The sequence below is a fragment of the Heliconius melpomene genome, chromosome 13 (genome assembly GCF_056956725.1).
Source record: "Heliconius melpomene rosina isolate 202511_hmr_F chromosome 13, ASM5695672v1, whole genome shotgun sequence".
Taxonomy (NCBI): domain Eukaryota; kingdom Metazoa; phylum Arthropoda; class Insecta; order Lepidoptera; family Nymphalidae; genus Heliconius; species Heliconius melpomene.
The window spans coordinates 7,043,063-7,061,769 of record NC_140401.1 but is presented as its reverse complement, the minus strand read 5'-3'; the positions used below and the strand labels follow the sequence as shown (position 1 = coordinate 7,061,769).

Genomic DNA, 18,707 nt, shown 5'->3' with positions numbered 1-18,707 from the left:
AATTATATATAAACTTTTATTGCGTATTCTGCAATTTGAATTGAAATATATAAATGTTATGAATTAGGCCTAAGTTTAGAAGAATATAATTCTTCTTCTTTTAAGTTGGTAAGTACTTGTTGTAATTAAGAAAAATATAATATATCGTCTTAAACTATTAATATACTGTTAAAGCATTACAATGAAACTGTCAGCAAGTTTTTCACGCACTAATTTCACAGTTTCACATGACCCTATCGGCTGTCGCGCAGTCGGTAGATTTATCGGGCGACAAGTCACCGGGCAGATCATTCCGGATATTGAAGCACGTAATCTCAATACAGTGTGTCTTCACTCGTAATTTATACGACAACGAACGGTCGTGCCATTATTTTCAACCCTTAACCTACCTACTTATTAATATCTGGATAATTTATTGTAAATTGCATTTTGCAGAAGTGATCCCGTGCGTGAATAAAGGTACGGGAATGATGGTTAATAAAAGGCTTCCCTTTGTGTGATTTATCGTATTCAGGAGGTACTCGGATCAAGTGTAATGAGTTAACACATTTTGCTTCGAAATTTGCTTAATATTTTGTATATTCAGCGGAATATAAGAATATATTTGGAATTTACAAACCTGAACAGTCATGTTTTAAATATAAGAAAAATGAATGCGTTGTTTACATAAAATGGTTATACTATTACTTTAAAAGGTTTTTTTTCAGCTCCACGCTGTATCCTGCATGAAGCAGGTTAGGCAGATTGAGCCTAATACTATGACACTCAGCTCTCCACTTTGCAACGAATTCTGGAGACGTTGTATTGAGTGGCGGAACTCAACACCGCACCTTGCCTCGACATCGAAGCGAGAAAACTAAAAATAGTAAATATTTAATTTCCTCGAGTAGGAATCGAACCTACAACCTGTCACGTTTACAGTCACACGCTTGTGCTCCTACGCCTCAAGGCCTAGGCATATTATGGAAGAATAAAAATAAGAAAAAAGTTACTGTTATAACTTTACACTTAATAAGAAATAATAGACCGGTGTTCTCGTAAACAAATTAAATTTTAATGCGTTTAATATAATTTCTTGAAAGGAAGCTGACGATAAACTATAAGTAACTTCGTACTTTCTCCGTATATAAAGACGTTAATCTAACTAATGGAATAATTATATAGCAGAACAATTTAATAAACTATTAAACAGCTACCGTGGTTACCTTTGCGTGATTCTTGGGCTTGAATGAGTGTAGCGAGCTATATGATCTAATTGAAAATTTCTGGGTAAAGTCAGTGTAAAACTCATTTATTATTCACATTATTTAAAAGTAAAACATATTATATAGACGATAATTTAAAGATATTTTAAGCTGCATTTCTGTCTGAACATTATTTACTCTATTTATGTTTCTTCAAAAATGTATTAATTATAGTATTTTCTTAAAATAAAATATATTTTTGTAAGAAAGGAACACTAGTACTCGGTGATTTGTTAGTAACAATGTCGACGAGTGAAGAAAACCAGGTGTCGGGCGCTCTTAGTGTGCGTTCAAGATTAGTAACGCACTATCTATATATGATTCTTAGTATTTAAATTTTGCTAATTTGAATGTTTATTTTAAAGTTAAAAAAAAATTGCAAACATTTGGTCTATTTTCATTACTTACCACCTATATAGGCTGTCGCCTCGTGGCGTAGTGACGCAACGGAGGACTTTAAACTCTATGATTTGGCGAATCTCTCATCAAGACTATAGCAAATAATTAAATTTAAATTATTTTCATTTCTCCGCTTTGGTAGATAAACTAGTGTCGAAATAGAGTATCCTAGCACCAAATTCCTTCTGTGCGAGAAAAACCTACCTATTATGATATTCAATTTATGTTACAATTTTATAATATCTGTATTTATTATTGTTACGAAATACAATAAAATAAATACTCATAAAAGCGTATAAGAACATCTATACGTCTTCGTATAAACGTTAAAGATACCGCTATATGAACTTCGCAAAAAGACACGATCGGGCATCATTACGTCACTACATTGTCTTCCATCAGTCATATTCGTATTCTCATGCAGAGCGCATGGCTGTTGCATAATGCAGCAAGTGCCCGACCTCATGCCCTTCCGTTGTATACCCTGAATTAATAAACATACCTTCTCGTTTCATTGTTTCTGGACGGTTATGTTTAAAAATGTATAATATATATTTGTATAAAAAATAGTTTAGTTTTTAAAATTAGACACAGTCTGTCTTCTCGAAATCTAAATAAATTCTATAAATGCGTAACTTGCGGTTTACTAAGTAACCCAAAAGCTAAAACTATTCATGTTGCATCTTTCTATAGTTGTCGTTTAGCCTTTCCCTTATACCAGAGCGAGCAAATGGAAATAATTAATTTCCTCAAGTAAGGATCGAACCCAGAAGCATTTGTTTACCGTCTAGAGGGCCTCAGAATAACCAGAGGGCCAAAGAATCAACAATATATAATTGAACTCTAAATGAGATAACCTACAATATTTCTATGACTCAAACTTCTTTAATCATCACATTTTTTTTCTAAATCTGCAAATGCAAAGAATAAAAAAGATTCCATATTTTATTATGTCTGCATGAGGATGAGGCTAATGGGACAGTAAGCTAAAGCTTTCTTAAAATTCTAATATGACAATGTGATAAGAATATAGAATGTACAATATTAAATTGTATAAAAATTTAAAATTTTTCACTATTATAAAAAAATAATAATAATAACAATAGTATGTTTACTCACGAATAGATAGTAAATTGTACAACAGATGAGACCATTTGCACCTCGCTCATATATCCGTTTCCGTATAAAATTAATTGGGCCGTGACGTACGGAAGGATGCATGACACTAACAACTCATGTAAATTGCTTATATCTTCTCATGCTGAATTTGAGATAGTTGGAATGGACTCGCCTCATTTCGCAATGCTATACAAAATAAATTTCCACAGTTGCATCTATCTGCAAAAGATATTTATCACTCGTATTTCACTTCTGAAATATACCAAAGTAAATTCTACGTGTATTAATTGTGATATATTAATTGTTTGGTTGAGAAGTGTCTTGTTAAGATTTCTATATAAATGAGCGTTAAATTTATGCATGTGGGACTTTCTAGAAAATATATTAATGTTACTATTTTCTCTTTCTTTTTGACCTGTCTGCCCGCATTATTACTTCGGATTGATTAAGAAATGCATATATATACATAGACTCTAGCGGTATGTCATTTCTTTCTCTGCATTCAAGTCAAATTCCACATTCTCAGAAAAAGCAACAAAAAATTTCAAATAAAGTTAAACTGCATCATAATTTCATTACATTTTAGCTTAGCTAACTATTATTTTCTTTATAATTATATGAATATTAAGAAAATAATTAATACATCTAATTATATTGTTATCTACATATGGCAACACTAAAATGATCTACTCAATAATTGCTCCAATTCGACGTGTTTATTTATCAAACACCCATTTCACCGTATTAATGTCTCGTTAGAAATCTATTCCAATCGAATGCATCAAATTGATTCATATAATCAAAACAAGGTTATTATGATTCATTCTAAGCTGTGTGCTAAAATAGTTAGGCCTCGTGACAAATCCTTTGTAGAGCTGTTCTGCGATGGGCTTTGACATTATCTAGTATATTGCTTTTAAATTGCATAACCCTAGCTACATCGTAGATATAATACGAACAGCTTCGGGCAACCTCGTGTGTACCAGCTCTCAATATGAAATAAACACATTCATTGAGAATGAATCTGAATAATTTATTATGTGACAATATTATTCATTTTAAATGCAATATTTATATCAGTAAGGAGAAGTAAAAACTTAAAAGAAGGTATCTTATATAGTTCACTGCAGCGAGTGGAAGCGACATTGTTGTTTTCATTTATTTTATTTACTAACAACTCAGCTGAGCCTGAGCCAAAGGAAATGCAATTTAAATGTTTACTTACACAGTTTTTGCTTGCATTTTTTAAGAATAAGAAACAGAAGGCTGAACATAAATACAGTGTTCTAAAGAAGTTTTATATACAACTGTACAACACTGAGGACGGAACGATTAGATGGAACTGTTATAGTAACAATCCCGTTTTTTATAACAGCATCGCTGGTCGAAAGCTAATCTAATTAACCTTAGACACGAGTCCAAATGTGTTAACGGGTGCGTTCCACGAGCCCAAGCGTGGGTGTCTCCACACGGGAACCTCGCCGTTACGGTGTAAAAATGTAAAGGCGGTATTCGCGTGCGCCGAGAGCTCATTAGCATTCATTGTGCGCTCGCGGCCGCTCTCCCGAATAAACCATCTGTTAAATGTCTCGCGCTAGCTAAAACTTAGCCGTAATTATCTGTTAACATTCCCAAGTTTGACCCCGCGAAAATCTTCACCGAAAATCTGGTATTCGCAAACCCTCCGGAGGCGTTTTACTTTCCTAATAATCAGGTTCATGGAGATTTTTAATGAAAAAGATTGTTCGCCGTTATTTAGGAAGTTAGTAAAAGGGATCCCGACTAAAGTTTGTTTTGATTTAGTAGCGACCTCGCTACGCTTATTGTATCCTTTTCAGTGGCTTTCTATCGAATTAAGAGTAATTAGAAAATTCATTCGCGATCTTACTTTACTAAGCTTGCGTGACAATGTTTACTGGAACATTAATAATGAAACTTGTGATATTTTAATATTAAAACTTTCCTTTTTATAAAATCAACATGATCTTGTTGTTGTTTGTTAACTAAGTTTATGAATATTTTATTTACAAAATTCAATTTTTGTTTAAATGAAATATTTACTGGTGGACTTTAAATGAAATATCGTGAAATATTTTAAATTGTAATATCATTTTCGTATTCAACCACAGATATTTAAAAAGTCATTAGAAACAATCAAAGGGGACTTTTGATAGGCGGATTTGCGAATTCAGCATTCCGGGATAGTCAATAAAGTGTATCACTCTACATTAATCATAACTGACACCGTAATTCTGTCCGTTATCGTTTGGAAGCAAACTGAATGTATTTTAATAGATACAAAGGTATGTCCCCTATTGATTTTCAATTAATCTTTTGTCCCTTTTTTTGTTGCGCCGCCAGCTCACGGGAAAATAATATGCGGAATTATTAAAGCAACTTATATTGAATATGTGGTGAAACAGATTAAGTCAAAATGCTTATTACCTTCACATCTATCATTATTTGATGACCCTATAATGTTTTTATTGAAAATACATTGTAGAAATTATTGATATATTATATTATCTAAATAATATAATACAAAGTCAAACTCGCTCTCTCTAACTCTTATTTTAATAGTATTGTTTTATCGCGTTTTAAATTATGAATGTAATAAAAAACTAAAATTCAAATCGGCAAAAATTTTACCTAACGCTTATTCATATACGTACATAGTGCTGTTATATTTATTTAAAACAAAATGTAATTAATTTTAAAAATTAATATATAGACATGTACATGTATTTATACAATTTAATGAGAATAAGAAGAACACATCGCAAGTAAAATATGCCCAAAACACTTAATTTTGTCAGATGACCAGGTCTGGTCACTCAGCATCAGCAATCGCCAGTCAGCCTTTCAATTTATTCCATATTTCTATAAAATAAATATTAAAAAGGTAAAATCGTCTATAGTTTAAATAACCGGTACAAGTTTGAGTAATATTCAAAGCTTGATATGTTTTATTTACATTTCTCCGTATTTGCCGCATGTAAGAGGCTGGCATATCGGTTTGTTCAGACTTCGATCTCCGTATTATAGCTCCGTACTGTGCAAATACTACATACAAATATTGAAATCAGAACGCAACGTTATTCATGCGATTCTTTTTATTTTTATTTTCATGTCACATTACTTTATACCTACCTGGTGTTCGTGTATGTTTATGTTATACGTGGCCCTGAATGTATATATGTAACAAATCACTTCAACATTTTAAATTTAAGGAGCAATTGCTAATAGTAAGTACACCATGGATATATCTGTCTTATTTACCCAGTAGTATATGTAAATAATAAATTATGTTTAATTTAAAAATATGTAAAGTAGAATAATAATAATATTAAAAGTATAATATCATTTCAATATAAGATATACTCTTATAAATATTTTTTTACATAAAAAACCAATAAAAGTATTCTAATATTTCGCATAACATAAATCCATATGTACAATTGTACATACCTGTAAATATTTATAATTACAAATCTTAAACAAAAATAATATTTTTATAGAAATAAATTTTCTTATTACGGTTCCCTTTAGCAACTATGACGGCCTCGATAAAGAGCAGTCTGCTCGATATTGAAAAAATCGTAGATACGCGTTTGTTTTACGACTGATATGTTAATAAACATTCTACGTGCTATGAATTGATGGCACTCAGATTAAGGGTGAAGCATGACTAGGTACACACATACACTGATGTAAGGAAATTTACTTTCAATCTGTGGAACATGATTTATTTTAGTATTAAAGTATTATAGTAAAAGTAATTGGATTTTTACAATTAAAATAATAAATAATGATGTTTCTATATGCTTCCCAGGAGCTTGAATATAATACATTTTTAAAATGATAGAGCAATATTACATAGAGAATATAATTTTTATGAAGCTTTAAATAGCGGGTATTAATTAAAAAAATACAAAACGCATTTTGTAGAATAATTCATGGTAAAATACACGTAACTTTATTAAATTCCCTCCACCGTTAGCCAGGTAGCTCGGTGAGACTTCACTTTATGGCTCAATTTAAAAAATGTTTCACATTACTTGGATAAGAAATAATATACTGGAGACTTAGTATGAAATAAAAGCAAACCACTTTTTGGGAAAGCTTAGTTTAATGTGAGGAATATAGAGAACGCTGTCTTGGCCTACTAAATGACTATATATTCATATCCCATATGCTAACTGTATTTATTTTTAATGTAATTTTGCTGGTTTCACACAAAGAAAATGCGCATATAAAAATTAAATATTAAAGAAAATTATATTTATTTCTAGATTCAATCTTTTATATTTGCCGGAGACAAGCAATATCAAGTAAAAGAAACTAATAGATTGCTTTCACCCTAAAGCAACAGAGCTTCTAATCTCATTACTAGATAACGTATATGTATGTGAAAGATTCGAAAATTGTTAGCAAAAGTATGTGCGGGTCAAAGGCCAAAACATTAGCGTCATCGACAGTTGCCGGAAACGTTCTGAGTGACCCTTATCCTTATGTTTCATTTACCCAAAGAATGTGGACTTTTGAGAAAGTGAGTTGTTGTTAGTAAAGATGCGGCGCGTTCCTTAAGATCCACCGTTTGATTAAATACGTACTTTCTTTCTGAACAAACTATTTCATCGGAATGTTATAATGAATTATCCATCTTGTGTTGTGTAATCTATTCTTATGTTTCCTTTCTGGGGCTTGTTAAGTTGAACTATAATTAAATTATAAAATATAGATATGAGCATTTTGTAAAGAAATATGTTATCCTACAATTTTATTTTCTAATGTAAAATTTCTTAACTTACTTGAAAGAAATAAATAAACATGACAAGCCTGAGAGGTTTTAATTAACGCTTTTACTTTGAGGAGTATGTTTTCATAACGAAGAAAAATATGAGAGCTATTTGATAAGCCCGCATGTCCCATTGCGGGGATGTATACATCCATCTTATTTCATAAATTCAATCAATGTTATTTCCCCAATTCGTGATCTTGTTTCGTTTCGTTTCAATAGACTGTGAGTTTTCTATACATTCATTTCTACTTAATTAAAATTGATAATTTGTTTGTCGTTAAAAATATATTTCAATAAAATTAAATGAATGAGTTCGAAAGATGATCACTTTAGAATATTACTATTTGCTTTTTGAAGGAGAAATAACTAAAGAACTATACTATTCTGTTACAGCAACAACTATCCATTTTCATCAGTATCTTAACAATTAGAGCATTTTCACGTAAAAAGTTACCAGTCTGTAAGTTGTTGAAATATGTGTGAACTGAAGAAATCTAATACGAATATAATTCTATAAAAAATCGCATATAAAAAAGCGCATAGTTAACTTTGTGTTAAATAATATGTTTTAATAATAGTGCTACGAAATTTCAATAAAATGTTAAACCATAGAAACCATGATAAAGCTGAGGAAGGCACGGACACGAGACATCAAAAGTATATTAACAGAGTACCACTCACGTTTCATTACCAATCCGCCTTCGGCTCACGTCATGCAATGTTCCAAACTTAATAAACTTTAAACAATGCCAGGAAGATGCGATGCCAGAAGTTCGCAAACTCAAAGTGAAACAGGCAAACGAAGTTATGCCCCTATTAAGGTACACAATGTGTTTAATACTGTAATAACGAACATACCCATCAATATTTAGAAAATCATTTCGTTCATTAAATAAGACAACATTGAGAATTGTCGAGGATTCCGATAGGGTAAAATAATTGACGTTAAATAATTAGCTTTTCGTTCTAAAGTTCATATTTATTTTATTTTTTTAATAGGTACTTTTCATAAAAACAATCGCATTTATTTATAGATTCAATTTCTTAAAATTTTAAATATATTATTTAAGCCCTATATACTAACTATCCTAAGTATCTAATTAGGTGCCTGCATAAGTTATTGGTTATTAAAATTTTACTGGGCAAGCATTCACGTGCGCGCGACCATTTATTACATTTTTTACGTTCCTGCCAATAGCGTCTTGCCCGTCTAGCTCCGGTCGTTACCTGTTATAGGTATTTTTTAATTATACAACATATTTTGTCACCTATACTAAGATATTTAAAATAATTATATAGTTTAACTATGAACAGCTATAAAATTCGCAATGAAACATAATATAAAAATAACTTTTATAAATCTTTTTATTGCAATTGTAATAGGCTAGTAGAGTAAAAATATTTCATAACCTTCCCATTATAACGATTTTGGACATAAAAGTATGTCACTAGCAGATGTTTTACTCAGCATCCTTACGCTTCGCGTAGCGAAAAAAGGGCGAAACGTGTTATCACTCTACCAATTCTTTTTTTAAATCACAGACAACGACTTTTATTCATTTTATATTTAATAGGTTTATTATGTCAATATAACGAAGATTAAATAACGGTTATAATAATATTTGATCCGGCTTTTGTTATATTTCAGCTTAGCTTTTAAAAAAGCATTTACGGTTTTATTTAAAAATAGTCATTATAATATATAAAGAAAAACAATTAAATAACTTAAAAAGCTTTAAAAATTGAAAGACGACAATATTCCGATCATCATCTCTGCGTGATAGGCGATGGGTATCTATATCAAATTGGGGTTGAATCTATTCAGCGTTAAGCTCTTTGTGATACGTTGCTGTTAATGGAAAATCATTTTCCTTTAAACTATAGATTTATGCACCAGTTTAAACTTTTGATATTATTGTGAAAGAATAAAAAGTATAACATTTTACTTATCTATGAACAAAATTACTTTTTTATTATTATCTCGAAATAATAGTTTTGTATAAAGAAAACTTATCAAAACGAGAAATGAAAAGATGATGATGATGGGGCGATCCCCGCGATGATGATGGGGTCGATACCCCACAACCGTTACGTATGCTGTGCCGCTGCACTAATACGACCTCCATATTATTGTACCAGGTTGTATACTTGTATAAACAAATCCTTCAAAAACTTATCTAATATAACATTAGATTTCTAACTAAATATGCGAGTACTAGCGGACGCGCGCAGCTTCGCATGCGTATTTAAGGGTGAATTCTAATAACCCATGAAACATGTGTTCAATGAAATATTTTTAAGAGTCTAAATTTCAAATGTTATAAAAATCGGTGGCGATTTAAAGATTTTTCCATACAAACTTTCAACCCCTTATTTGCACCCTTAAGGGGTGAATTCTAGAAAACCATGAAACATATGTTCAATTAAATATTTTTAAGAGTCTAAATATCAAATTTTATAAAAATCGGTGGCGATTTAAGAATTTTCCCATACAAACTTTCAACCCTTTATTTGCACCCTTAGGGAGAGAATTCTAGAAAACGATGAAACACGTGTTCAATTAAATGCTTTTAAAAATCTAAATTTAAAATTTTATAAAAATCGGTGCCAATTTAATTTTTTTCCATACAAACTTTGAAGCCCTATTTCACCCCTTTAGGGTAAAAATTTTTCAAAATCCCTTCTTAGTGGATGTCCAGATTACGAAAGTAAACCTTTGTCCAAATTTCACGTTTCTACCATCGGCGGCTACAGCTGTGCGTGCGTCTTACCTTAGTCAGTGAGGACAAGTCCTTTTATATATATAGATTATATGGTTTCCAATACAAATAGATAGTATTTAACTCTTTGTGTGACATGCTACAACTTGACCAGCAATGGGACGCTCAGCAATTCCTGTAATGAAGTTAAGCGCGGATTGCGGTTTGCCGCCTCCATGAATCGCGTTAGAACAAGCCCCATGTTCACAGAACACAAAGCTTTGAATTGTGGCGAGACTAGCATTGAGTACAGGAAATAATATACTATTATATATATAGAAATATGGATATACTATGTTCATTTAAATTTTAAGTTCTGTTGCTTTGTTGAATTGATAGAAAAAATGTTTGCTGTAATAGTATTGTTATCAGTTTGTAAATAAATAGCTCCACACTGTATTCCGCACATAGCAGGTAGGCAGAGGGAACCTAGTGTTAAGACACTCCGTTTCCTACTTTCCGCCAAATTCTAGAGGCATTGCGTATTGCGTGACACAAGTCGCATTTACATTCACACTTTGTGCCACTGCGCCAAAACTGGTTTCATGGCGCAGAGGCACAAAGGCGCGTGATTATAATTTTTAATTTTTTGTTTATATTTATTTTTAATATTATTGTCGATTATTTTTTTATTATTTTAAGTATTTATGGTTTTAATAGCGTGAAATGTTGGCTATTTATGTGTAAGCACTTTCATTTCAATTCATAAATGATGCTAAATATTTTTTTACTTGTACGATATGTATTTTTTAAAGAAAAAGGCATAACGTACTAATCATTTAAGAAATATTAGACTTATTTCCCCTTTTGTGTTCAAAGCAAAGTTGTATATATGTTCTTTAGTTAAACATATATTTCTTGATTCCAGGTGAGTGAATCTTCACTACTTGAGTGCAGCAACGGGCGCTACACAGCGTCCGAAACGGTAAGTTCATTTCGAAAGTATGTTGGTAATACATTTGTATATTAATATTTATTGAAACTTCACAGTAGAATTTAAATATTTGATCTTGATTTTTTAATATATTTTTTTTATAAATTTTATATAAATTATGAATAAGAATATATATTTAAAAATATAATCAAGTTATTGTTTTATGTTAAGTTACTAATTTTGAAATAAAAATTTGAACCCATAATCCAATGAACGTAGAATTAAATATATGTGATAGTTACGATACAATTTCATTTAAAATACGGTACAGTTATATTTAACGCAGTAAGTGCTTATTCTGTAAAGCAAAGAATTAATCAACAAGATTTTTGTTCTTTAATATCAAAGCGAAACTCAGAATCTACAAAGTTATATATTTTTTTTGCTTTACAAACTCTCGTAACTCGTGTAAACATTTTTTTCCACTAACTTTTTCTATACATCCAATTGCTGTATACAATTTGTATCTGAATGGACATGCAGGTGTATGCGTTCTCAGTGTATTCCATAATTATTAGTGAATATGAATGGATAAATACTTGTGAAATTATTTTCATACTGTCAACTAAGCAAATATTTAGTAAATTATTGATTAAAATAAAATTTCACTATATAAACAAATTAAACACAGAATTAAAAAAACAATTTTTATATGGGATTTATAGAATTTTGTATGGAAACTCTTTAATGGGAGCAATACATGAAACAAATATAAAAAAATATGTATAGAATAGAAAGCTAAAGTTTTATCAAAGCTTTTATTCAACTCTATATTGTACAACGATGATGGTCTGTGAAAAGGGCAGTAACGAATGAACACCTATTTAACGAAGGCGTCCGGTGCATCGTCCCTTACTGGCCACTTGGTTCCGCGTTTGATGACAGTTCGACTTTAGAGAATAATTACAGATTGAGTTTTATCTCACCTTATGCTACGGTCCCCCACTTTCTGATAGAAATATTAGAAAAATTATATTAAATACTATAAATATTTCTGTGAAATGTATAATATTTCATCAATTATTCATATATCTAAAGATATATGGGTAAATATATACCTAAAATGAGGCCAGTCGTGGCGCAGGGGTACTAAGTGTTACTAACGGTGTGTGCGGGATACAGCGTAAAGCCAATCTAATTCTAATTTAATTTATATACCTAAATATATTAATTACAGGATTTAATTTAAATGAACATTAATTACTGTTAAATTGTTATGAATGTTAAGAATACTTCACATAAGTACTTATTTTGTAATATATAGGTTAGGCTATTATTTTTATTTTATTTTTTTTATTCCCACTAATAATAACATGATGTGTCTGTAATACATGAGAGTCAATCAATGAACTAACCGTATAAGCGCCGATACGCACACCGAAAAACGATTGAATAATGAAATTGCAATCAAATACCTATTTCGGAATTCCAGGAGCGACGCGCTACATAGCTGAGCTACGTGCAATTATAGTTTGGAATATATGAATCGAAAGAATTTCATTTTAAAATAGTGTACGCGCGTATAGCGAGCGGTCGCGGCGGTCATGGGCATCGTCCACCGCGTGTTCACCAATTAGCATCCAGCACGCGGTCCGCTTCCAACTAATACATTTCTTCCTTTTCTCGGTAATTGATATTAGATTCGAGCCAGTTCTCCTTACTAACCCATTGACGAGCTTTACTTTTGTTCCGATGCGTCCAGAATAACGAATGAATCTACGGATGTCTGTTATGATGCCACTTTATTGGTCTTAACAATTTCAATAAATACAATTGGGGCGGAATGAACATGTTTTTGTTTGAGCTCGGGCCCGCACGGATTGTTTCTGTTCGGAGCACATTGTGTAGTCCGTAAACAGATAACAGTCTAAATTGCAGAGCGGCTCTCGTAGAACCTCACCTCGCCTCACCTCGCCTCACCTCTCGTACACGGAGCGTCGACGAGTTTTTGAATTTTTAAATTACTCATTGTGCGATGGAATGTTGCTAGTCGTGGCGCTTCGTACGAGCACCGCGTGCACGATCAAATGTGCACTCAAATACTTAGGCTTATGCCTCAAAATACAAGCTGGTGGCGGGCAGTTCGAACTCTTCGCTGCTTGGCTCACGATACGCTCGCAAGTCTAGGACGCGGTCCTCCTGAGAGTGATACTAACGAATGTAGCTCTAAATATTTGATTGTTAAAGTTGAAATATCCGTGGCGCCCGACTGCGCACTTGATATCCAGCTTTTAAATTACACGGCATGGATATACAACTGCGTAATCCATGAGTTAGATGCAGCCTCTAATGGATCTGGGAACCATATGTAACAATATCACCATACCTTTTCAACTGCAACACACGACGCGAACGATCGAGACGTTTTAACTTACGAATAAGTTTACATACTCGTATGTGCTAGAAATCATTCACCTGGAAGGCAACGAGATAGTGAAACAATATAGTGTTAGGAAGATCGACCGCTTTCGAGTTTCCAAGAAAGTTATACTTACTGAATCTTACATTTTGAAATATTACTTCGTTTGTGCAATGTATTGTTTTGTGTTGGAGGTAGAATGATTTCTTCAAAGATTTTAACGTTGACTTTTTCTCCACTTTTTCTTTTAATTCACTTGGTATATCTTAGGACATTATAGGATTGCGTTTTTTAAAATACTATTAAGTGAGAGGTTGATTAAAGAAATATTTTTAAATCGTAAATGTGATCATGGCAACCATTGTTTCTCGCACAAGTAATCGTCCAAGTCATCGACAGAACCCGTTCCACGCCGTCGACGTATAGCGTCGTAGAATGTTATTACCTCGGCAACCGGGAAGCGCAAGCGCAACTGCGAACAAGAGAGATGGGAGACGAAGAAAGTAGTGGGAGCGAAAGAGACAGCATTCGTGGGAGGAGGCAAGGGGTCAGCGAAAGTGCATTGCCACGGACTTTGCGCCGCACCCGATGGGAAAAGTAGTTCTCGGCGTATGTGGAATATTCACCATGGGAAAATGCACGAATATCACAATACAACTGCAGCCTCTTCGAGACTAGCAGTAGAGTATTAGTGGGAGATCAGAGAAATATGTTTTGTAAACATAAGTTTTTATACTCAAGTTTGAACTATATTTGAAACCGTTAGAGATTTTATCTGAAAAACTTGCTGCTAAAGAAAACGGAAAAATATTTCTGTTTGTAAGAACAGAATGTTAGATATTTGTTAGAATGTTGTTTATTTTGATAATCACGTCAATACATATAGATTATTCTTAGTAATTAATATATTCACTGCGTGAGTTCCGCCACTCAATAATGCCTCCATAATTCGGCGGAAAGCGGAGAACGGAGTGTATTAGCACTAGGTTGCTTCTGCCCACCCTGCTGTGTGCAAGATACAACGTGAAGCTGTATTTTTTTTTATAATTTCGACTTACCTATTTGATATAATAACTGTAATTATCCCGCAACATTTGAGACGTTCTAAACTACAATACTGCATTTAGACTATAAGAACAATAGTGAAGTCCCTCAAAAGACATTTAATTACAAAATTACAATCACGAAGTACCCGTATAGTACTATAATTATAATTCGACTATGTATATAGGAGTAAAATTTTCTCACGAAATAAACCATATTATATAAACCGATTTTTGAAGCCGCCTTGGTGCAATGAAACAACGTATAACTTAAAACGCGACGACTGTGGATTCCTCTCGAACAAATTATCTGTATCAATATTGCCAACATAAGCCTGTTATTGGCAATATCACATAAACGAACTAAGATAACCCAAAGAAGCAAGTTTATATATGTAAATTCTGCTACTGCTCTCAAACTGTGTATCGTTTTATAACCAATATATTTGTAAAAATACATGCAAATTATATTTTATACAAAATGCCCCAACGTTGGTAAACTCTGAACTTGATTTAAGGAGAACATTTAACAACGCTATTATGGTTAGGCTTACTACTTAACCCCATTATTATTTTACGTATTAAAAAACTATACTATCTAAAGAATATCTAGGTCGTTAGAGGAATATTATAATTATTCTGATACCTATATAATGATTCATTATTTCTTTTCTATTTTCTCCGAGCTTTTAAAAATATACCTAATATAGCCTTTACTTTTTTAAGAAGGTTATGATACCATTATAAATTGTGTTTTAAAAATAATGTTCCTTCTAATATACTTTTTACTTTTAAAACCAAGTCGTATATTTTTACAGCGAATATACCTATTAGACTTCCATTTTAAAAGTATCGTTAAAACGGCTCGTTAAAGTTAAATATTAATGGAGCCGCTATTTCATTTACTCGGAAAGCGTTTTTCGTAGATATTTCGTGCTCTTATTATTTGTTAATGTATTTACATTTTTTTCCTAATTACCAAAATTCCAATGTTAATTATATAAACAGTATGATTATGTTCATGTTTTGTGATTAATATTAAACGTACCGTGTCATCTCTCTAGTTTCCAATCCGATTTCGAAACATTGCATCATGGGTTCAAGGAATTCAAAGCCGTCCTTTACTTACAAGCGAGAAAATAGAAATAATTTAAGCATTAATGGGAATTGAACCTGCAACCGAAGCTTTTGCAGTCAGACGCTACCCTATTGGCATTCTTATCGTTTTCACTCTGATGAAAATAAAATGTCAAACTGTCTTCAAATATTATACATGATGTGAGCATTCGTTTTATTCGTTTTATTTTATATTTAGGCAGTTTCTATTGTTAAGTTATTTTATACAGTGTTTCATAATCTTAAACAAAATAATATGTCCATTCAAAACAATAGCAACATGGGTAAATGGCAATAGCAATATGAATGCCGACTGAATTATTTTTAGGGTTCCATTCAAATTTATTCATTCAAAGGAACGGAATCCTTAAAGTATCACTTTGTTGACAGTCTGTCGAGATCTGATCTTAAGATCGCGTGGAAGCATCAGTTTGAAATTAAAATGAAATGTTTAGGTCTACGATCACTTGAAGCAAAAAAAAAACAAGTTTCTAAGTTAACGCAATCAAAACATATGAGAATTTACAAATCGTTTTCGCTGAATTTTGTATAAAGTTCGCCGCGTAATTAAAACCCATGGGCCACTTCTTCTGGACCTACAGTTATGAAATTTGGCACGAAGTAAGAACTTACAAAACAATTCCGAAAAGTGAAAATTTAAAATATTTCACATAAAGAAATAATTGCATAGTTATGTCTGTAGTTCATTTCATAAAAAATGAGTTCATATGCCCGCAAGGTTATGTTTGTCAATTCTTACATTTTTACAAGGGGAAGCCCTTGACCTAAAATCCTGAAATTAGTACAGAACCCTCGGTGGGCGAGTCCGCATCGCAGTTGACCGGTTTTTATTTTTAAATTACCAGACTTAACAAAGGGTTTTTATTCGTCCCATTCCAACAATACACATGTAATTAGAGCTTAAGCTGCGTAAATAAAATAATCCAGTGCTAACCACGGGAAGCCAATTATAAATTAATCTACAACAGATTACATATAGCGAGGGTACTTCCAATAACTTTTTAATTAAAATTCTTTCGGAGAATGTTACAAGTTTCTCGGCCTACCTATAATTTTAATTTTTCATAGACACGAGTACATGTGAATATAAACTTTAACATATCCTTGTTTAATTGTTAGTACTAAACACATAAACAAGAGCACAGATGTTAAATAATACAAATATTTTTTCTAAATGGTTGATCTATTAACACTAGAAGTGCCGAAGATTGATACCCCCCTTGAACCGCCGTCGTGACAAATTTGTCCCATTCTACTTATTATGTTGATTGTTGGTATAATACAAAAAAAATATTATTAAAATAATTCGTAAAATATGTAGACCATCTTTAATAATCAATTCTTATTCTTTAACAAACATAAAAGTACCAAAAAATAAAACACAAAGAAAGAATCAAATATTTCTAATACGTTCTAAGGTCGTGACAACTAACTGAATAACTCTTACAAAATTATAAGTTTTTGAAATTAGTTAATATTATTAGTAGGCCAAGTAATGCATTAATATATTCTTCATCAGGGATACATCACAGATGATTTATAACATTGTGTGGTAATGCCTCCAGAATTCGGCGGAAAATGCCAGCGGAGTGCATAGCACTAGGTTCCCAGGTTCCCTCTACCTACCCTACAATTGGCCACATTTGGTATCAAGTGTTTTTCTGAAATTCAAACCTAGCTTCGTCATCCTTTCATCTGATACCTCACTTGGACTAGCGGCAAAATTTAGTATTTTTACCCCACTTTTCAGGCTATTATTTTTTAAGACTTATAAATAAATGTATAGTTTTCAGATTTTTTCCTGTACTAGTACTACATGTAGATGCTAGCTGCCAAATTTCATAATTCTAAGTTAACTGAAAGTACCTTATTACTTTGATTCCCTTTATAGTGTCGAAATACATGTTTTTTACTATATAAATGCTCATATCTTTTTTTAAGGGCGCTTTTTCAGGAAATCAAGGGACTGTAGATCGTCATATAGTTGATATTCATATACTCATATGAATATCAACTCAATTTCTCCAAGCATTCCTGAGATAAAGGCACAGACAGAAGGATGGACAAAAAAAATGATCTTATAACGGTTTTTTTTCCATAAAAGCTACAGATCCCTAAAAACTTAGGCATTGACTGCTAAACCTACTACTCATTTTTTTTCCGGCCCCGCGTCGCCCTTTCACATCCACCTCGTCCCCGAGGCATGAAAATATGTCAAATGATACCCTCAAATAATAAAATAATAATGGCGGGACAAAAATGACCCAGCGGCAGTTCTAGGTAGACCTAATTTTTTTTCAAAAAGTATGACTGCTATAAAATTATTTATATTTTTTATTAAATAAAGGTGTAAAATTGGTAATAGTAAAAAAAAATCATCTACATAAATTAACAAATAAAAAAGTTATATACAATTAACCTTGCGTTTGGGTCAAAAATGGGACGGCGGCGCTTCTAGTGTTAATATTAAATTTTTCTTTTCACTTAATTCATAGCAATTGAAAATTAAGACGTATAAAATGTTATATTACAGTATACATATTGCTATCGTATTTAATTATGAAATATTTATCATTTATACCAATTTGCAGGAGAAGTCTTAGTCGTTTCATTATTCATATGACTTCCTTCACAATAAATGTAAGGGCATCATTTATATCTCCCTACCGCAGGTACGCGCGGTTGTTCGGTCATTTTATCTTACTTTAGAATAAATTCACATGTTATTCTAACATAAATATTATTATTTGTTATATTTAAAAACGAAATCTATTAATAATTTTAGAGCAAAAACATAGGTTTTTTATATTGTTATTAACATTCACTATAAAATTGTTTTTTATTTTTTAAAATTTATCCACGAGTAGATTACTCGGAAATAATAAATGTGAAATTAAAATATAAAAAAAAAA

At 31.9% G+C, this 18,707-nt stretch overlaps 1 protein-coding gene across 12 annotated transcripts in view; it reads left to right on the top strand.

The window, feature by feature from the left end:
• The window catches only part of heph (polypyrimidine tract-binding protein 1 heph), a 316,994-nt gene that overhangs the window by 193,390 nt on the left and 104,897 nt on the right, over positions 1-18,707 (top strand). For 4 of the 12 annotated variants that reach the window (XM_085196826.1, XM_085196832.1, XM_085196827.1 and 1 more), the window contains one exon: positions 11,191-11,247. The exons of the other annotated variants lie outside the window; for them this stretch is intronic. In XM_085196826.1, coding sequence (XP_085052952.1) covers positions 11,191-11,247 — 57 coding nt within the window. The remainder of the gene's footprint in view (positions 1-11,190; positions 11,248-18,707) is intronic. 12 annotated transcript variants of the gene reach the window in all.